This window comes from Thunnus albacares, chromosome 1 (assembly GCF_914725855.1).
Source record: "Thunnus albacares chromosome 1, fThuAlb1.1, whole genome shotgun sequence".
Classification (NCBI taxonomy): domain Eukaryota; kingdom Metazoa; phylum Chordata; class Actinopteri; order Scombriformes; family Scombridae; genus Thunnus; species Thunnus albacares.
In genome coordinates, this window is record NC_058106.1 from 20,220,870 (window position 1) to 20,238,680 (window position 17,811).

At 39.7% G+C, this 17,811-nt stretch overlaps 1 protein-coding gene across 1 annotated transcript in view; it reads right to left on the bottom strand.

Annotated features, from left to right (window-relative positions):
• Positions 1 to 1,361: 1,361 nt before the first annotated feature.
• The window catches only part of prtga (protogenin homolog a (Gallus gallus)), a 32,655-nt gene continuing 16,205 nt past the window's right edge, over positions 1,362 to 17,811 (bottom strand). Inside the window, exons 10-19 of the mRNA XM_044348494.1 lie at positions 17,112 to 17,300; positions 10,612 to 10,707; positions 10,312 to 10,498; positions 9,430 to 9,557; positions 9,082 to 9,252; positions 7,301 to 7,480; positions 7,039 to 7,162; positions 6,772 to 6,913; positions 6,332 to 6,445; positions 1,362 to 5,444 (exon numbers count right to left, since the gene is read on the bottom strand). Of these exons, the coding sequence (XP_044204429.1) occupies positions 5,046 to 5,444; positions 6,332 to 6,445; positions 6,772 to 6,913; positions 7,039 to 7,162; positions 7,301 to 7,480; positions 9,082 to 9,252; positions 9,430 to 9,557; positions 10,312 to 10,498; positions 10,612 to 10,707; positions 17,112 to 17,300 (1,730 nt within the window). The 3' untranslated portion in view covers positions 1,362 to 5,045. The remainder of the gene's footprint in view (positions 5,445 to 6,331; positions 6,446 to 6,771; positions 6,914 to 7,038; positions 7,163 to 7,300; positions 7,481 to 9,081; positions 9,253 to 9,429; positions 9,558 to 10,311; positions 10,499 to 10,611; positions 10,708 to 17,111; positions 17,301 to 17,811) is intronic.

Below are 17,811 nucleotides of genomic sequence, written 5' to 3' on the forward strand. Positions count from 1 at the left end.
ATGATTCTTACAAGGTGTTTGATTATAATATCATATTAACATCTACTTTACTGATGATCATTGAAGCATTTTAATGTGGTTTAATGTGGTAGATGTTTGATGTGTTTGTATGTAAAACTACAACCTAATAGCCTGTTAACAAATGTTAGATAAATGTAAAAAGTACAGTATTCTCTAAAATGTATTAGCTTAAATAGGAATCCTCTGAGTACAGTTTTTGTACTCAGTTACTTTCTGTCACTGTTGAGGTGTGATTGTTATCATTGATGCGCAGTTGATTGGTACAAATTGTGTAAAATCTCCTCCCAATTTCACCTTCCCCTACCTGCATCACTGCTTCCTGGATGGGTGGAGCCTCAAAATCAGTACAGACCACCACCTCACCTGTGGCAAATGTTTGAGAATGAAGAAGCCGGCTGGCCTCATGTGGATGTTTCATCCCTCCAATAGTTTGATCTGTACGTTTCTGCACTTATAGCAGCTTTAGTAGTTTATGATTTATTTGCTGTACAGAGGTTTCAGTGTTAGTATTTCTTAATTTCTATGTTTACATAATTAACTGTGTTTTAAGCTAAATTACCTTTGTGTGGTGTAGCCTGACCGGAGTGGCTGGTCACTTGGTAGGAGGCAGACACAGGAAACCTTGTCCAGGTATGACAAGGTGGTTCATTTACAAGAGAAAGTGGCACCATGCTACACATGTAACAAAAAAAAAAAATTATGTACAAAATAAAAAAACAACTAAATAGTTAACTTGGCCTAACTGATCAAAACTCAACTCATATCAACTGAACTTATATTAACTTATCATCATGTGCACACAGCTACACACTGATGTACTATCAATGCCACATAGCTTACAAGCTATGTGGCATTGATGGTGAAAGTAGGGACAAAGGTGTATTCTCACCCACTTTGTCACACTTTGATTTAATAATTATTGAAATTATGATGTCTAGATTAATATCCTTTATGTTTTTCTTCTGTTATCAGATAAACCAGTTTCAGCTATTTCATAATAAAAGATTGGACTGGAACTCCTGCCTTTATTTATCCGTCCTAACAAGACAAACCATTGAACTGCTGATATTCCTGGAACCAGACTATCATTAGGAGATATCAGTATTCCTTCAAGCTAAATATCCTTCACAAGTATTTCTGTTTACTGAACATCATGTTTGTACTTAAAGGAACAAGTAGAACTGTGGATGAAATTAATAAAACTAGGCAGCAGACTCTTCTTAGATACATCAAGATAAAATATAGAGCAGTTTTATCTGATCTAGTTCTGTATTTAAACCAGCACAACATACTGAACACACGTTATTCAGTTCTTGTAAAAACAACCGCAGACTTGTTACTTTTGTACTTTTATTTGAACTGAGAATCAAAGTTTTCCATCATTAACCACGATCTAAAATCTCCTAACTAAACATTTTTGGCAAAAAACAACTTGCAAATAATTTTGATGACAGACAAACTGACAAAATATAACAAAGCATTAACAGAAAATATCAGAAACCATAATAATTACAAAAGGTACATTCAATTTTTCAAGACAGAAACCTGCTTTCTCTTTGAGTTGGAGCGGCTTTGGGTCCCCCTGAGTTTGACTGTAAATATGACCCGCAGCGCTCCGCCCCTGCAGCCGAAGCCGCAATTATTTAAACACAACATTACTGCAAGAGGGAGAACAAGAGCGAGTCTGTTCATATGCAGACCCGCTTCTGTTTTATCCCTTTAAATTCACATGCTCGGACAGGAACATAATTCCAACATAACACCATTCATGAGATGAAAGACAACAGACAACATCCCAGAGCCTTAATGTGAACGTTACATCTCAACCAACCTCACACACATCATTGATCCAGGTCTACTGCATCTACACTTATCACAAGAATAATAAAAACTGAGGTAGCACTTACAGTACAGCATGTACCTGTATGAACTACTAAAGGCCCAATTCAGAACCTGTATGAGTCCAGCAGCTGTGTGATTTATTATCATGACATGAAAACACGAACAGATGCATTTTTTGCAAAAAGGGAGGTCAGTATCTTATCACAGGTAAACGTATCTTGATTACAGTATTTCAGATTTAAAAAATAAACATGAGTTTATTTCAGGTTTTATTCAGGTTCTGGACTGGGCCCTTGAAGCGCTAATAATACAGAATGGTAGTGGACCCCCACTTAAATATCAGCTCCACAGCATGAGGGGCAAGTATGAATACTTTTAGGGTTCAAGATAAAACAGAAATGTGACTCCACTGTATCATTAATCGTTTTTTTCTTGAAAGGCAACAAACATTTTTTTTAAAAAAAGGAAAATTTGATTTTGTGGAAATAATTGATGATCAAGAAACACAGCGTACTATTCCTCGTAGTACAACACATCATATAACGACAGCGTAGGTATGAGAACATAACACTCAAAGATAGGATGCTTTTAAACTGATCTCTTGCCAATTTGCAACGGTGACCTTTAAAAAAAAAAAAGAAATCTTTGGTTTACGTTGTTTGCTTTTCAAAAGTTTAACTGATTGTGTCACTTTTCATCCCCAAAATTCCCCTGATTGAATCCTCTACAGAGTCCTCTGATTAAAAAGACAGCCATGTGAAAACATCTGTGCACCCGCTGACCTCTCTAAGGTCTTTCTTATGAGACACAATAATTCAAAACTGCAATAATCTCCATTTGTGAGGCCATTAAAAGCATAAATTATTAATATTAGATCTCATAGGTCACATGTATTTCCTGTAAGAGAAGTATTTTATATCCCACGTGAGGAAATGTACTTAAATACCAACTTTTAGATTATTTTGTAATAATTTTTTACTCATTAACAAGAAGAATCAGTGGGTGCACATTTACATGACTGCACTGTTGCAACACAGATAACTAACCAATATAATATACTGTATTTATCTCTTATAATTTTCACCTACAATGTACAGACATCTGTTTGCAACAGTTTTCGAGGAGCTTTCCGACAGGATCTTTTGGTTTGTGTGCATAATACTGATTATTAATCGTCACTCCGTCCTCCTTGAGTGCCCATGAATCCTGCCAGCACTCCGTCAGAGTTTTAACCCGCAACGCTCTACGCTCGCTGTTGTCATGGGTCAAGGCCACTAATGTGCAAGGCTTTGTTTGTGTGAGGGAGCAGCACCTCAACTGATCTCCAAGGCCGCGTTTCATCTTTGGTCTAATGTGTTCGATTATTTCACATTCCTCAGTAACCTTCTGCCAGAGATTAGTTGAGAGACTAAAATAAACTCAGGTAGCAAACAACTATTTGGGTAATAATAGCGTCAAGTCACCGCTGCACATTGGCCGATAATACAAAAACTACTTGGCAGACAAGTGCTAATCTTTATCTACTCTACAGCAAAACAAAGAAAAAAAACTACCTGGAACAAAAGTAACTACAATGTGTACTCAGTAGTACATATCCTCTAACAAAAATATAGATTTTCTTGAAGTTTTATGGTGTTCATTCAATTCTTCACTTTCATCTCTGATTTAACACTTCCATTGCTTTTACTACAATCATTCTTCATGTGTTGCATCCTCATGTGGAGCTTCTCCTTCAGAGGCTTCAGCATCTGAGACGCTTTCCACATTAAGGCCAATTATAAAGCTTTCGGTACCGACATGCAGCTGCAAGCACTTTTGGTGTGTAACTTTTTAACACAAATAAAAAAGGAAAACATTAACAGACAAAACAGACATTTTAGGACCTGAGGAGAAACTACAGAGGAGGGGTTTCCATCTGCGGGGAGGGCAGCACAGGCGTCTGAGCTACTAGCACACAATGTCAGAGATACATTCATCGCATATCTATTTAGGCAGTTACACACTACAACGGTTTAGTACTGAGAAGATACCCTGTCAGTTCACCATGTAACACTACATGACTTTTCAAATGTACTAAACCTTGTTCCCTGAGTTTAGGAAAACAATTAGACAATAAAATAAATTCTTAAACGAGGTAGTATAAAACAGGAATAGCAAGGGCAGCTGCACATATGAAACAAAAGCAGACATTCATTATTTTCTTTCATACCATTAATCAATAATGGACAGAAATGAAGAAAAACTCTTAATAATACTGGCTCGTCACCTCAGCAACGCCTGAGGAGATAAATAACTAACTGTATGTGTGTTTTACATTCGAGAGGAGACCTGCAGAGCTTTAAGTGAGAGCTGCAGTGCCCTTACTATCCTGTAAATCAGAACAAAGTAAGAGAAAAAGACAAAAGTGGGATGACAATCAGAAAAAAAAGTCATCAGGAAGTATCAATGTTATGTAACTGAAGCATACCATCACATAACGTAGGTATAAGTAGTTATTAAATATACAGTGGAGGTTTACCTGCAGGCAAACCGAGGTAGATAATCAGCGAAAAAGGACTCACGGTTTCCCTTCGCTCCAGTGATAAACTCTTAAATAATGTCAGAAATTTCACTTTTTCACATTTTTTTTAAACATTCATGGTGGGTGAGATTTTTTTTTTTTCAAAAAACATACACACACAAATAAAGAGAGAGAGAGAAAAAAAAAGACATTCACTGAAAGAAAAACAAAGAAAGAAATTCTGTGACCAACACTTCACATGGCAAAAGGCCTTTGTTGGCTTCCTGTTCATTGTGTGTTGGAACAAAAGATGAAGGTTAAAAAAAAAAAGGTGTCTCTTTGTTACTCTCTCATACAAACAGTCCTGTCACACTAACATTCAGGCCGGCGGTATACTTGCTACGGAAAAAGCTGTGTGGATTAAGTTTAGACAAATCCTTCCTCGTTGAGTTTGTCCGGAGATGTTTGACCGGTTTCTAAATCCTCTTTTTCTCTCCTTAGTCGTGTTTTCTTGAGTGTTTGTCACCATGATTTCCTGTTTAATCTTTGTGTCCCCTCACTGGCATGAAGTGTAAATAAACTGATAATATGAAATGTCTATGAGAGGATTTCAGTTGTTTCGACTTTGTTGCAAGTAAACCGCCACCTTCACATGCAAACTCACACACACAAACTCACACACTTAGAGAGAGAGAGCATACTGGGAGCTGCTCTGGGCTTCATGATGACAGCCGCCGTTCTCCACAGGCTGCACAAACTTCAGGTCAGTCTGACTTTCTTCCATCAACTCACTCTTCTTTTCAGCAGGGCCGCTGCAGTCTGAGCCTCCGCTGTCCTCTGCCGACAGAGATGGCGGGCGGCTGCCAGGAGTAGACGACAGGTTGGTCATCTCCGTCTCGTCGTGAGAGTAACGACCTGAGTCGCCGGTTGCGTGGCTGCCCTCGCTGGTGGAAGAGCCCTCTGAATCTCCGGGACGCCCGAGCAGAGCATGCAGGGTGGAGGGCTGGTCCGGAGACAACTCCTCTTCGTAGGTCAGCACGGTGGTGCCGGGCTGGAAGCAGGCGGTGCCGTGTCTCATATTCTGCAGCACAGAAAAGATGTTGCCACAGTTAGTCTGAATGTAAAAGGCTCCGTAGTATTAATGCAGATAGCTGCAACCAAAAAACACAAAAGATCTCTTGCTGCCTTCACATGTTATCATGTGAGTTGGAATATCAAGTGGGGGCTGAAACAATTCTGAGCTATGATGTTTATTCTCTCTAATGTTCTTCCTCAAAGTCCCGTCTAAATTCATTACGCACCTTAAGTGCTTCCATTCCTCTTAACTGGTTGCAAAAAAGATAAATAACACTGTCAAAGTAACATTTCCCAGTAAGACCCAACCTCTAAACCCTCCTGACATCCTCCATTTGTCTAATCTGGAGTTAAACAAATGTGAAAATGAGAAAACAGAGCTTCTGAAGAGCATGAGGACTTGTTAAAATTCACTCATTACTTTCAGCACTGACATATTTTTTTGGCCCAAATTTAACTAGTTAAACTAGATTTTATTAAGTTTATTCCCAGATAGTACCTCCATAGTACTACCTCCAACAAACACCACAATATGTATAGTTCACCTAATAGTTGGCAAAACAGGTAGGATGTTAATGCAGCCAGGGCACAAAATTTGCACCAGCCAAATGCTGGTAAGTAGCTGGTAGATTTGCTTCACTAACCAGCCAAAAAACTATGGTGGTCTATTGAGAGGCTGGTAAAATTTGAACATTCACTAGCCATTTGGTCAGTGGACAAAAAAGTTAATTTTGCACCCTGAATGCAGCCTGAGAGGCTCAACTCAGGGAAAGAGAGTTTATTGTCATTTATAAACAGGGAATAAGCAAAGGATCGTAGGGATTTTTTAAAAATCAAACCAAACCAAAAACTGTTGATGACAATTCAACAGACAGGACTCATTTTCAATCTTACCTGCACCACTTTACTGTCCTTTTTCCCATTACTGTTGAAGGGAAACCATTTCTTTTTCCTTTCATTGTTGGGCTTAACAGGACCGAGAGAATTGATAATGAGATTTGATCCACCCTACAAGAGAAAACACACCTTTTTAAGTATGAAAAAGGTATCTGAGAGTACTGTAATTTGTAAGATGTGATGTTAAACATACTTTTCTCTGTAATATGAATATGACTGAAAGTGATAGAATTTTAATACAACTACATGTTATGTGGTTTTGATGAACTTACATTAGTGTCCACAGACTTTGTTGACAATTAAATTTCACAGCTAATGTTCTGATATTAGTATTATTTATTATTTAAAATTTAATTTGTTTTAAAAAGATGAATAATTCTATTTCATAACTTTCCAAAGCTTTTCCATGAGCATATGCTGTACTCAGTGTTAAGCACCTTGGCATCAATGAAATGGTTTTGACTCATCATGGGCACGGTCACATCAGCGCTCTCAGCTTGTCCCTCAGAGGCCGGAAGTCCTACGGCTGACGCAGGTGTGCTCACTCCTTCCCTGTACATTTTAACAGCGGAAGATTTCCTGCAGGGAAACAAATGTGATGTCATCACAGGCGGAGGATACTCAAGGAAACTCGGCTATGGTTGCCAAAGAAACAATATGTATGGGTCCCCATTTCTGTCACTGTGCTCACACACACTGAATACCTGTTTTTGCCTCTGCAGACGATGATGAAAGCGCAGATGATGATACAGATGAATGCGATGCAGACTCCCACAGTGATCCCCGTCATTGACTTTTGGTCCAGGTGGTAGAAACCATCAGAGAAGACTGCGAAGTGTGAGAAAATGTCAGATTATCCCTGTGATTGCCAAATTATAGATTCATTAAGTAACTTCATCCCTGATAGAAAAGACATCAAGTCAAGATATTAAGTGATTCTGTCAGAATGATGTTCGTGTTTCTGACCTGTTGAGTGTGTGGAGCCATGGGAGAGCCGAGGATCAAGACCAGAAGAGTGATCTGCTCGTACTGTCAGCTCCACCGTGTGAGAAAACGGTCCGTCGCCCATGTTGTTGGATGCAGAGACTTTCACAAAGTAGATCTGTCCAGGCTTCAGGTTCTCCAGTAGTGCCATGGTGATGCTCCCTGTCAGTGAGATTCAACTCATTCAGATTTTCCCTTATTAACTGGTGTTTTATCAAGGTGTCTGCAGGCCTCATGTATAAACAATGAAAACAGCAAAGTTTTTTGTTTTATATCCATAGTTTCTGTTTTGGCTTCATACAAAGTTAGAGTCTAAAATTACCTACTAGATGAACATTTATAACTAAACGTCTGTGAAACCAAAGGCGACAGTACCCAAAAATATTTGGGCAGGTTAAGAATGTCATTAAGAAATCTAGTTTTGACCTTAGAAATAGTAGTGGTAACTCACTTACTAGCTTTTTCCTTAATTTTCAACTACTCAATTTGTAAGGGATCGTAAGGACACATTATGTAATCAATCTAAAACTCACAAATATTTGTAACAAAATGCAGTTGTTGTTTTTAAAAATTACAAGTCAATTAACGAGAAAATAAAGAGATATTTATTTAGGGTAAAATATCTGAGGACAGAGTGTGGTGGAAGCTGTTTTCGATCACAGACTGAAGACGGCATATAGCGGTAATATTTTACATGTAAATATTGTTAAATATTGTTAATATTGTTAACATGGAGGAATATCTTGAATAAATATTGTAGTTCTGTTACTGTAGAGACACACAAACATCTCTGCTGACTTCTCAGTCCGATCACACAGCTGAAGAAGAACAGGACTTTTGTAATGCAGTGAAAAAAAAAAAAAAAACAATCCTCGTAGCTGAGAGCAGTTTCTGAGGGGAAGGGTGGGGGGTCAGGAGATCAGGGCCATACACATTCCCTTATCCAGTACCACCCAGTCTCCATACCACCAGGGTCCCAGCAGAAACTGAAGGGGGGTGGGTGTTCGGTTTGAGGTGATAGGGGGCTGGGCTGGAGGGGCTTTGTGAACGGCTTCACTTTTGACCCCTTCACCAGTGGCAAAGGAGGGATTGTGTGTCTTTATTGTGTTTCCTGGGGTCATCTGCTCCTAAAAACACCTACGCTGTCCAGAGACCAGATACAACAACAGCTGTATGGCCACTAATGGTTGTTACGAAGAGAAACATGTCTTTTAACTTCCAACTATTTTGACTTTTGAAAATTATCCACAAGAAGTTTTATACTTTCTGGATTAAACTACAAAAATACTTTTTCTCACCTACATTTCATCCCTGTGAGCTTTTCATTCAAAGCTTATTTTATGTTGAACACAATTCTCACTGTAACACTGTTACAATTTCAGGCGAATCTCTGATTTGATAATTGTATTTGTCTATTTGAGACACACATCTTGGTACTAAACACTGGTACGCTTATGAGCTGTATTTATATATAGATATGGTTCAAAAGGACCTTTGTGTGAATTAAGTCAATAAGAAAGTAAATCAAAGTCTTTGCTGTAATCACATTAAACCTCTAAACTGGTCTCTTATCAGTAAGACAAAAGAAGTGAGCTTGACCTGTCCAAGCACCATTCAGGGATCACAAAGAAATAGACATGGATTGAAGGATGAAATGAGTTACTGATTTCCAATAGATCATTTGTCTGGGACAGGAGGAAGTCTTTGTGAATGGACCCCCCTCTCCTGCACACCTGTATGACCTATCTTTATACGCATCTTACCTTCTCTTTGCAGCACTTGCCATTCCCCGGCTATCCAGGTGTTTCTGGAGGCGTACAGGATTGTGTAACGTGTAACAGCTAAGTTGGGTTCTTCTGGGGGCTTCCACGAAACCAGCGCTGTGTCCTCCTCGATCAGAGTCACTTTTACATTGGAAGGAGGCAGCATGGGAGCTGGGAGGGGATGGACGAAAAGAACAAAGTCAAATAAAATACCATGGATACAACGACAGAATACAAGGTGTCTTCTCATAACTCTGAGCAGCTTCAGCATTTGAAAATCAAACAATTTGTGAAGAAATAATATAATTTTCCCTAATTCTTACTAACGGAAATGTTTTTTGCACTCACCTTCAGGGAAAGTGCTCTGATAGACCACAGGACTCCAGGGGCTGGACAACTGGTCAATATGAAGACGAATGGCAAATTCATACTTGGTGTTGGGCTCAAGATCTCGCACCAGAAGGCTCTGCTGATTCCTGTAGATGAAAGAGGTTAAAGAAACACAGAATCTTAAAGGGCCAGTTCACTAAAAGTATATATATTTGCTCCTTAGAGAAGGATGTATCCACACAAATGTATGTTCAGTGTGATTTGCTTTGAGGTTTGGATATATTTGTTGTGTAGGTTACCTTTATGGAATACATTTAAGGGCATTTGACACCAAAAAAATACATTCAGGTCCTTCAGTCTCTTGAAATATTTTGATGCTCTTATTACGTTTAATAGTGTTTTTGGAGAACTTTCCCTTTAATAACAATTCTTGCCCAGCAGATGGTGATATGGAGTTGTGCTGACAGTGAGGGGAAAGAAACAACAAAGAGCTGTTGGTGACCTGTAAACTTTCCCCAACAAGTTTGGGGGAAGAATCTGTTGTTACAGTAAGTGTTAAGTGTTGTAAATAACACAGCTGACTGTAGCCTGTGATAATCAAACTGCTGCTGAAACGTCAAGTGACTGTTAATCAACCATCATAAAGTAAGCTGCACAGAACACATGATTACACGTGTTACATCTGGTTTTGCTTGATACCTTTCTTTCCAAACAGGAAAGTAACACGCAGTATTCTCCACAGATTGATTAAAACACGGTTCTGTGTCTACTGAAAAGGTAAATAGACACATGTAACAGCTTTATAAGGCCATTTTGTGTCAAACGTGTGAGTGATGTTCAGCTTGTTGTGGAGTTCTGCCCACAAGTAGACATAAGTAGATATTAAGGAGAAATCCTCACGTCTGCAGGTAGAGCACCAGGGAGGCGTTCTGCAGGCCGACGGGGTTGCAGCGGACAGTGTAGTTGACTGAATTGCTGGAGGTGAAAGCTGGTCGGCCCCAGTGCAGAAACACGGCGGTTGAGCTGTTGGTCTTGGCATAAACGTTGTGTGGAGGTGGTGGAGGAGGCACCAGGCGATCTCGAACAGCTGAGAAATACATTGATAATGATGTTATTTTTCCCACTTTGGGTAAGTACAAACAACACCATCATGCCTGAGACGCAGTGAAAAAAGTCTTCAAGTATTTTATTGGGACCTACAGACACATCCAGGGGTGCTGATGGTCTGGTCTGCCTGGTAGCCATCTCCGACGAAGTTATAAGCCAGAAGCTTCACGTGGTATTTCTTCCTTGGGTCTACAGTTAAAAGAGAGAAACCAAAATGTCTAAATAAATCATATTAGAGACAGAAGAAACACACACAAAGTAGATCAATCTATGTGCACCCACAGAAATTTCTGCTCATCGTCACTCTGCACTCAATGTACTAATTCAGAACGGGCCCTAACATCAGGACAGATGGCAGCGTGATCCCTTCAACCAACAGGAAGCAGGGGTGATACATAAAAGGGACCTGGACTGTGTAGGTGTGGGGTCAGTGAGGTTTTTGGGGTTTGATGGCGTGGTGGGAACGAGAGGTAAGGCAGTGCTGATGCTCAGTGCTGCAAGTCCCTTTGGTCAGTTTCTGCACCTCTCAGGGCAGCAGAACAGAGGAGCTCGACCATCCATCACCCTGTCACCCTGAGTCTTTTCAGAAGGCCCCTTCTCGAACCCCAGTCAGGCCTGCTGGTCAGTGGCCACTCCTATTCAGGTCCAGATTCTGGGGGTTAAATTGACGGACGAAATCCCCTGGGAGGGACATCGGTGATGGTCAACAGCAGTTGCATGCCTCTGTGACCCTGATGACCCTGGTCTGAACAATAGCCATCTGACCAAATGTCCCTTTCACCCCGAAAAGCATAATAATCAAGGTCTAATTTAGATAGTGCATTCAATATAAATATTGCAACTAATGTACTAATATGCACACTGATCCCCAATGTAAACTTTTAAAGTCTTAGTAAGGTTTAGATAAGTGAGAGGTTTTGGATTCACTCTAGCTCAGTATCTTCCAGGCATGTGGGTTAAGGAAACACCTACTGAACTATATGACTCAAATATAAACACAAGCATTTTGCACAAGTTAACACAAAATCAATCTTTACCCTCATTAATGTTATTACAGTCTGTTCTCCAGGAAACAGCAGTCCTCTATATCATGCTATGAGACATTTAGGGGCTTGAGAGAAGTGGGATCAGACCACAGGAGATGAATTTGTGACAGTGGAGGTAGAGATGTTTAGGAGGGCTGGAGTCAAGCTACTTGCACCCCCATGCAGCCCTGAGGAGTTTCACTGGAGCCAGACCAGGGCCAGCAGGTCAGGCCGAGATAAAACTCTGAAAAAATCTGAGGTCATGGGTGGGGAATATGAGATGAGCCTCTTTTTTTTTTGCACAGGGATTCTCACTGCTTACACCTAAAATGGCTGTTTAACAATGACAATTAAGAAAATGAGAGAAGCATAACAGTAAATCACCAAGATAAACATGATCATACATTTCTGAAAAAAAAATCTCTGTGCAGAGTAGATTAATGATCACCACGTATGCCAAGACTAAGTAGAGAGATGATGAATGAAATGAAGTAACTTTTCTTGATATATTTCTATTCCTGCTGCAGAAGATGAATAAAAAATGCCTGCAGTGTTGTACAATGTCCACCTTGTTTTTCAGGGTTCCTGCAGAGTTTGTTAGGCCACCTCTAAAGATGAGCATATAGTATGCACCTCTAACCAGCCCCACAATACAATGGGCCTGCCGTAATTATGCGAGAGAGGAGCTCTGAGAGGGGGAAGCTGTGACATCTGGGCCACGACCTTTGACATGGAATCTGGGCAAGCTAAATCCTGCAAAAGGAGGGGCTTTAGGGCTCTCTGTGAAGGGGGAGGGTCAAGCAGAGGAAGTGAGTGGAAAAACAGGGAAACGCCAAGAGTCAAAATAAAATGCCACTTAATAGGTGATGACGCAGCTTTCTGATAAGAGAAAAGTCAGCACGCAGGTTTGAGTTTCACTCACACACACCTGATGCTCTCTTAAAACATTACGTGACTTAAATCAGACTTAAATCATAAATGGTGATGTTACTTATCGATCCATAACATACATTCCTTAAAAGAGACTTTTATCCCGATGTACACAATCTCTGCCACAGTTCAGAAAACAGTTTACATTCTTCGGCTGATGTGGATTCAAATAATAATAAATAATAATAAATAAATAATGTTTATGTATAATGTTTTTCTATTGGACTCTGATATTAGGGCTGCAACTAGCTGATTTTTTTCCATTATCAATTAATCCGTTGATAATTTTTTTTAATTAAATGATTAGTTGTTCTAATAATCTAAAACATAGTAATAAATGCCAAACACAAGTTGACGTCTTGAAAGATCTCACCAACAGTCCCAAACCCAAAGATATTCAATCAAGAGTATGAAAAACACAGAAAATCTGCAAACATTCACATATTTAAACAGCTGCAACCAGTAAATAATTGGTATGTTTGATTAATTTAATGTCCAGAAGATTAATCAATAAACAAAACTGCTGCCGATAAATTTTTCTGTCAATTAAGTGATAAATTCATGAAGTGAATTGTTTCATTAATAGCTGATAAAGCGTTGGACACAGGACTAGAGACAGATTATATGTGCTGTCCTCTGCTTTAGTCCTCCAGTGAAGACATTTTCATGTCCTTCCCACTGGGATAAATCTCACATAGCGTTACTCCCATAAATTATGTTGTTTGTATTAAAGGGCATATTTGAGCCATTTGTGGTCACCCCCTTTTTTTTTACAGCCAAAATGCAGATCCTGTTGGCCCCTGAGGTTTTGTTCTGCCCTGCAAAAGGCCCCCCAGGCCGAAGCAAGCCAGTCCTGAACAGGGGCCATAAATGTCAACTCCCACATGAACCCGCACACCAGCATCTATCATTTCTCTCTCTCTCTCTCCTCCCCCTCTCTCTCCCTCTCACACAAATCAACACACTGACACACACACGAAAAGTAAGTACAAAATGACCTTTCAAACGCTGGCCAGAATGCAAATCTAGTTTCCACACCAGTCATGCTTTACCTTGAGTTGCATCAAAGGAGTGGACAAGATGCAGGACGGCCTGCAGCTGTGAGATAAATCTACAGTTGTGTGCACAGCGCTGCCTGGTGCCAACAGGTATGAGAGGTATTTAAGCCCCGACCACGACTACATGTTCTTGTCATGGGCCAAGCAGAGAATACACAAGCGAGGAAAGGTCACATCACTGTCATTTATACCCAACTGGAGCCTCTGAAACACATTCCTGTCTCTCAGGGTGTGCTTTCAATCATTTGGACCGTCATAAGTGATAATTTAACAGCCAGCACAGAGCAAGTCTTTCTGCAGCTTTACACAAAGCTGAATCAGCAGGATCCAGTTTTGTCAAAGCTGATAGTTTGGAAATCAATGTTATTGGCAACAAAGGGGATGGCTGGTGTGTTCAACAGCACCGAGATTATAGGAAATGCCATTTACAGTACGGGTTTAATTTGCAAAGATCGCCTGCTGAGGAAAATCAACATGCAGCATTTGGTCGTCGTGAGGACACAAAATGTGGCCACTTACATTAGAGCGTCAATGTGCAATGCAGACTGAAAAGAAAAGAACTGCAAAGAAATCTTAAATGTTTATTAACCTAAAATGAAAAATATAATATGTTATACCAGGAGAAGAGCAACATGTACATAAATTACAAACTGATTCACGTTTTCACAGGATTAACTTGTTTCTGCTCATAAATGTAATTTGATGTAATTTGAATAAACCAAAGTCAATGCATTTCAGGGCATTTATGAGTAAATCTCAACATTACTACTGTAGTTTTTATCATTTGATGAGAGAGATAAACTAAGCAGAGACAATTACTGCATTTGTTCATAATTAAATAGTCCAATAGTTCATATAAAAACCTCCTAAAATGTATTCACAACGATAATACACAAAGGAATACACGAGTACTTACTACACACCACACTTGTGGAACAGATTACCAGATGATCTACTTTGTGCTCCAACTGTTTAAAAGTAGCCTTGAAAGCCTTTAATCTTCTGCTGCCTTCTAGTTTTGCCTCTAAATTTGTATACCTGCTCTTTAATTCAGTTAAAGTTTGTTTTCAATCCCCTTTAAATGTTTGTATGTAAAGCACTTTGTGTATGGATTCTGCTAGATAAATAAATTTGCATACCTTTAAGTAGTGGTGCTGCTTTAACAACAGAAAGAAGTGATACTAATGTCTTGAAAAAGGAAGTAATAATTGGTAAAAGCTTTAAAGCTGTTTCGTCAGATCCCACCTGGCACAGCAGGGTTTTCTCTGCTGCAGGATGTGTTGCCACACAGGAGGCCAGATGCTGCATTTTACACCTCGCTCCTTATGCACGGTGCTGCGGCTAATTCATGAGAAAGAAATCTCAGAACTGCAAGATAGTGAGCTCACAAGACACACTCATTGTTTGGCCTACAGCTCAGTTGGTGAGAGGCTGCATTTCCTTTAAGTCTTGGCTAATAAACTATCTTTGTGGCTCTTGAAGCCAAACACAATGAGAGTCTTTGATGTCAATGCTCCTCCAGCAACACTGCTCAAAGCAGTCATAAAACACATAATAAATCTGCCTCCACAAAACAGCTTCCCTCTCTTCCAAACACAGCCCTGCAAAGCTCCTTTATCAAAGAGGAACAAAAAGATTCTTTTTATTTATCTTAAGCTCTATTTTTGATGTCACTAATTTTTCTGAGTGGCTTAATATTTATCAGCAGAGTTTCTCCTGTTCATTTAATTTATTCAATATTCAAAACAATCTCATGAAGCAAGAGCGAAGATAAAAAAACACTCTGATGACTTAAAAACTGCATACCTCTCAATATTAATACACATCAATACAAAACAAAATTTAATCAATAAAAAACACAAATGAAACTGAAATTAGAGGTATTTTCTCAGTTACTCCTTTCTGTCAAAAACCAAATATACTATTACCACCAGATTTGGCTTTATATTTTGCTTACTTCGTTTAGCTGTTATTGTCATTTTACCATTAAAAGTGTCTTATTACTGGTGTCAATATTATTAGTAGAAACTGGACAAGTAGGGTAGTATATGTTTAGCAGCATTAGCACTAAAAGTACTAGTATCTCAAACCAAAAAACTAAATTAAAAAGTCTGCACCAGTTAGAGTTTACACCTATAGTAATTTATTGTGCCTCCTCGTCTTTCTTTCTGATCCTGTTCAAGCTTCCTGATTTACAAGTCAGCTGCTGGCCACCTGGTTGACCCCCTCTGGCCACAGATGGTCAGTTGTCCAGTGCATTGGCCTGAGACCTCTTTTCTTTCTCAAAAAAAAAAAGCCAAAATGAATCTGACCTAAAGGCCAGAAGAGCTGTGATATGCCTGGAACACCATCCAGCAGCTGCTGAAAAGACACACACACTGAAATCCTGCACAGAGGTTGGGAGGTCATGGAAGTGGGATGTGTTGCTGTTCTGTTCCACGCCTAATGAACCTCTGCTCGACACATGACAAGACTTAAGCCAATTAATCACTTACGAGTTTGGCTGTCAATAGATGCTGCTGCTGGTTTTAACTGACTGTGTCCACTGGAAACTATTTTTTAAATATTTTGTTTTAATACAAAAAACTCTTTGTAAAGATAGGTAGGCAGGTACATGCTAAAATCCATCAATGTGGACACATTTCTCTCTTTGCTGTACTTCATAAACTCTCATATGTGAACTTTAGCTGCCTAATCACCAACCATAATCATCATATTAAACATAATCAATTATGCTAGGAAAGCCATTTATGATGCTAATTAAGGAGTTACATTGCTAAATATTCTGCCAACATACTTTATTTCACATAAAACATGAGCAGTAATGATAGAAACTTGAACATTAAAGCAGTAACAAGTTACAGTCGATTTAAGAAAAGTATTTTTTCTTCAAAAAGATGCAAATCTTGGAAGCAGGATGCTCCAAAATCCTATCAGATCAGAAAATAGACTGTGAAAATACTGAATGATGCCCACCGTAACACAGCAGCAGAAAGTGAACGGAAGTATAAGTATAGTAAGTATAATCTAAAATAATACACCAAATCTGGCAATGCATGAAAAACGACAGTCCTCCCCATCATTTAATGGAGGCAGTGCGTTTATGCTGCAGGAGAGGGGACAACATAGGGCTCAGCAAAAAAACGCAGTGGTCATCCAGCAAGAAGTTGAACTGGAATCAACTTTTGCCAAAACGCAACCCAATGTCACGCTGCAATGGCCAATCGCTGAGATGGCCAATCACATACATGAAAACGCAAATTCCTCTTGGATTACTTTGTAATGTGAATGCTGTATTAAGCTGTTTACCTTGTGATCATCGAGATGAAAGATAAAACAGTTGCCTCTGTGAAACTTTCCAGAGTTGTAAAGTCCTGTCTGTGAGTTTTACAAACTGCTGCGCGGTGTTTTGGCTTCTGATGTCCTTAAATGCATTAATCTGTAACTCTAAATCGACTTCCTGGATTGTATTTCATTGTCTCACTGGTAACTCAACAACACACAACACACACCCACCACCGAAGCCCCCGGCGTCGTAGTACTGGATTGCTGGATTTGGTGTGAATGCAAACTAACTCACCAAGACCTCCAATGGTGTGTGTATGATCCGAGGCACGCAGCTGAACTGGGGCGTTCTCAGGCTGGCTCTCCTCGTGGTAGAAGAGTCGGTATCCTTGCACGATGGCTGAGTTCCTGGGTGCCAACTGCCAGCGCGCTAAAATAGTGGTGCAGTTTAAGGGCTCCAGATGCAGCTCAGGAGCCAGAGGAACTGTAGAGAGAAAAGAGTCACAGAAATACTTTGTATTGAATATGACAATCAGAGATGGATAATAATCCTACAGTAAAAGAGGAAGTGTTCACTGACTTTTCAGGAGCAGGACATAAAAACAAAAACACACCCATCGTTCCGCTATGTGCATCATATGACTGAAGCTTTGCAGAGAACAGGTACTTGTTCTTAGAAGATTTGAATCTCTTCATCAAGCTGTTTCCGGTGTTTAAGTGATGAACAGAAGAGGCTCCTGACCAGGAGTTTTCTTTGAAAAGTGAAACTACCATCTGATGCTCTACCAGCTGTTTCACACTCAGTACAGACCAGAGAGAAACACACTGACAGCTGAGGGAGCAATTTCACACATTTTGTATTTTAGGAACGAACTTTACTGATAGAAGACTCCTGTCCGAGTTTAAACAGGAGACAGAGGGCAATAGAGATGGGCAGGAAAAACGAATCCTCCCCTCCCCCGCCTTGAAGCTTCAGATGTAGCTCTAAACAGCCA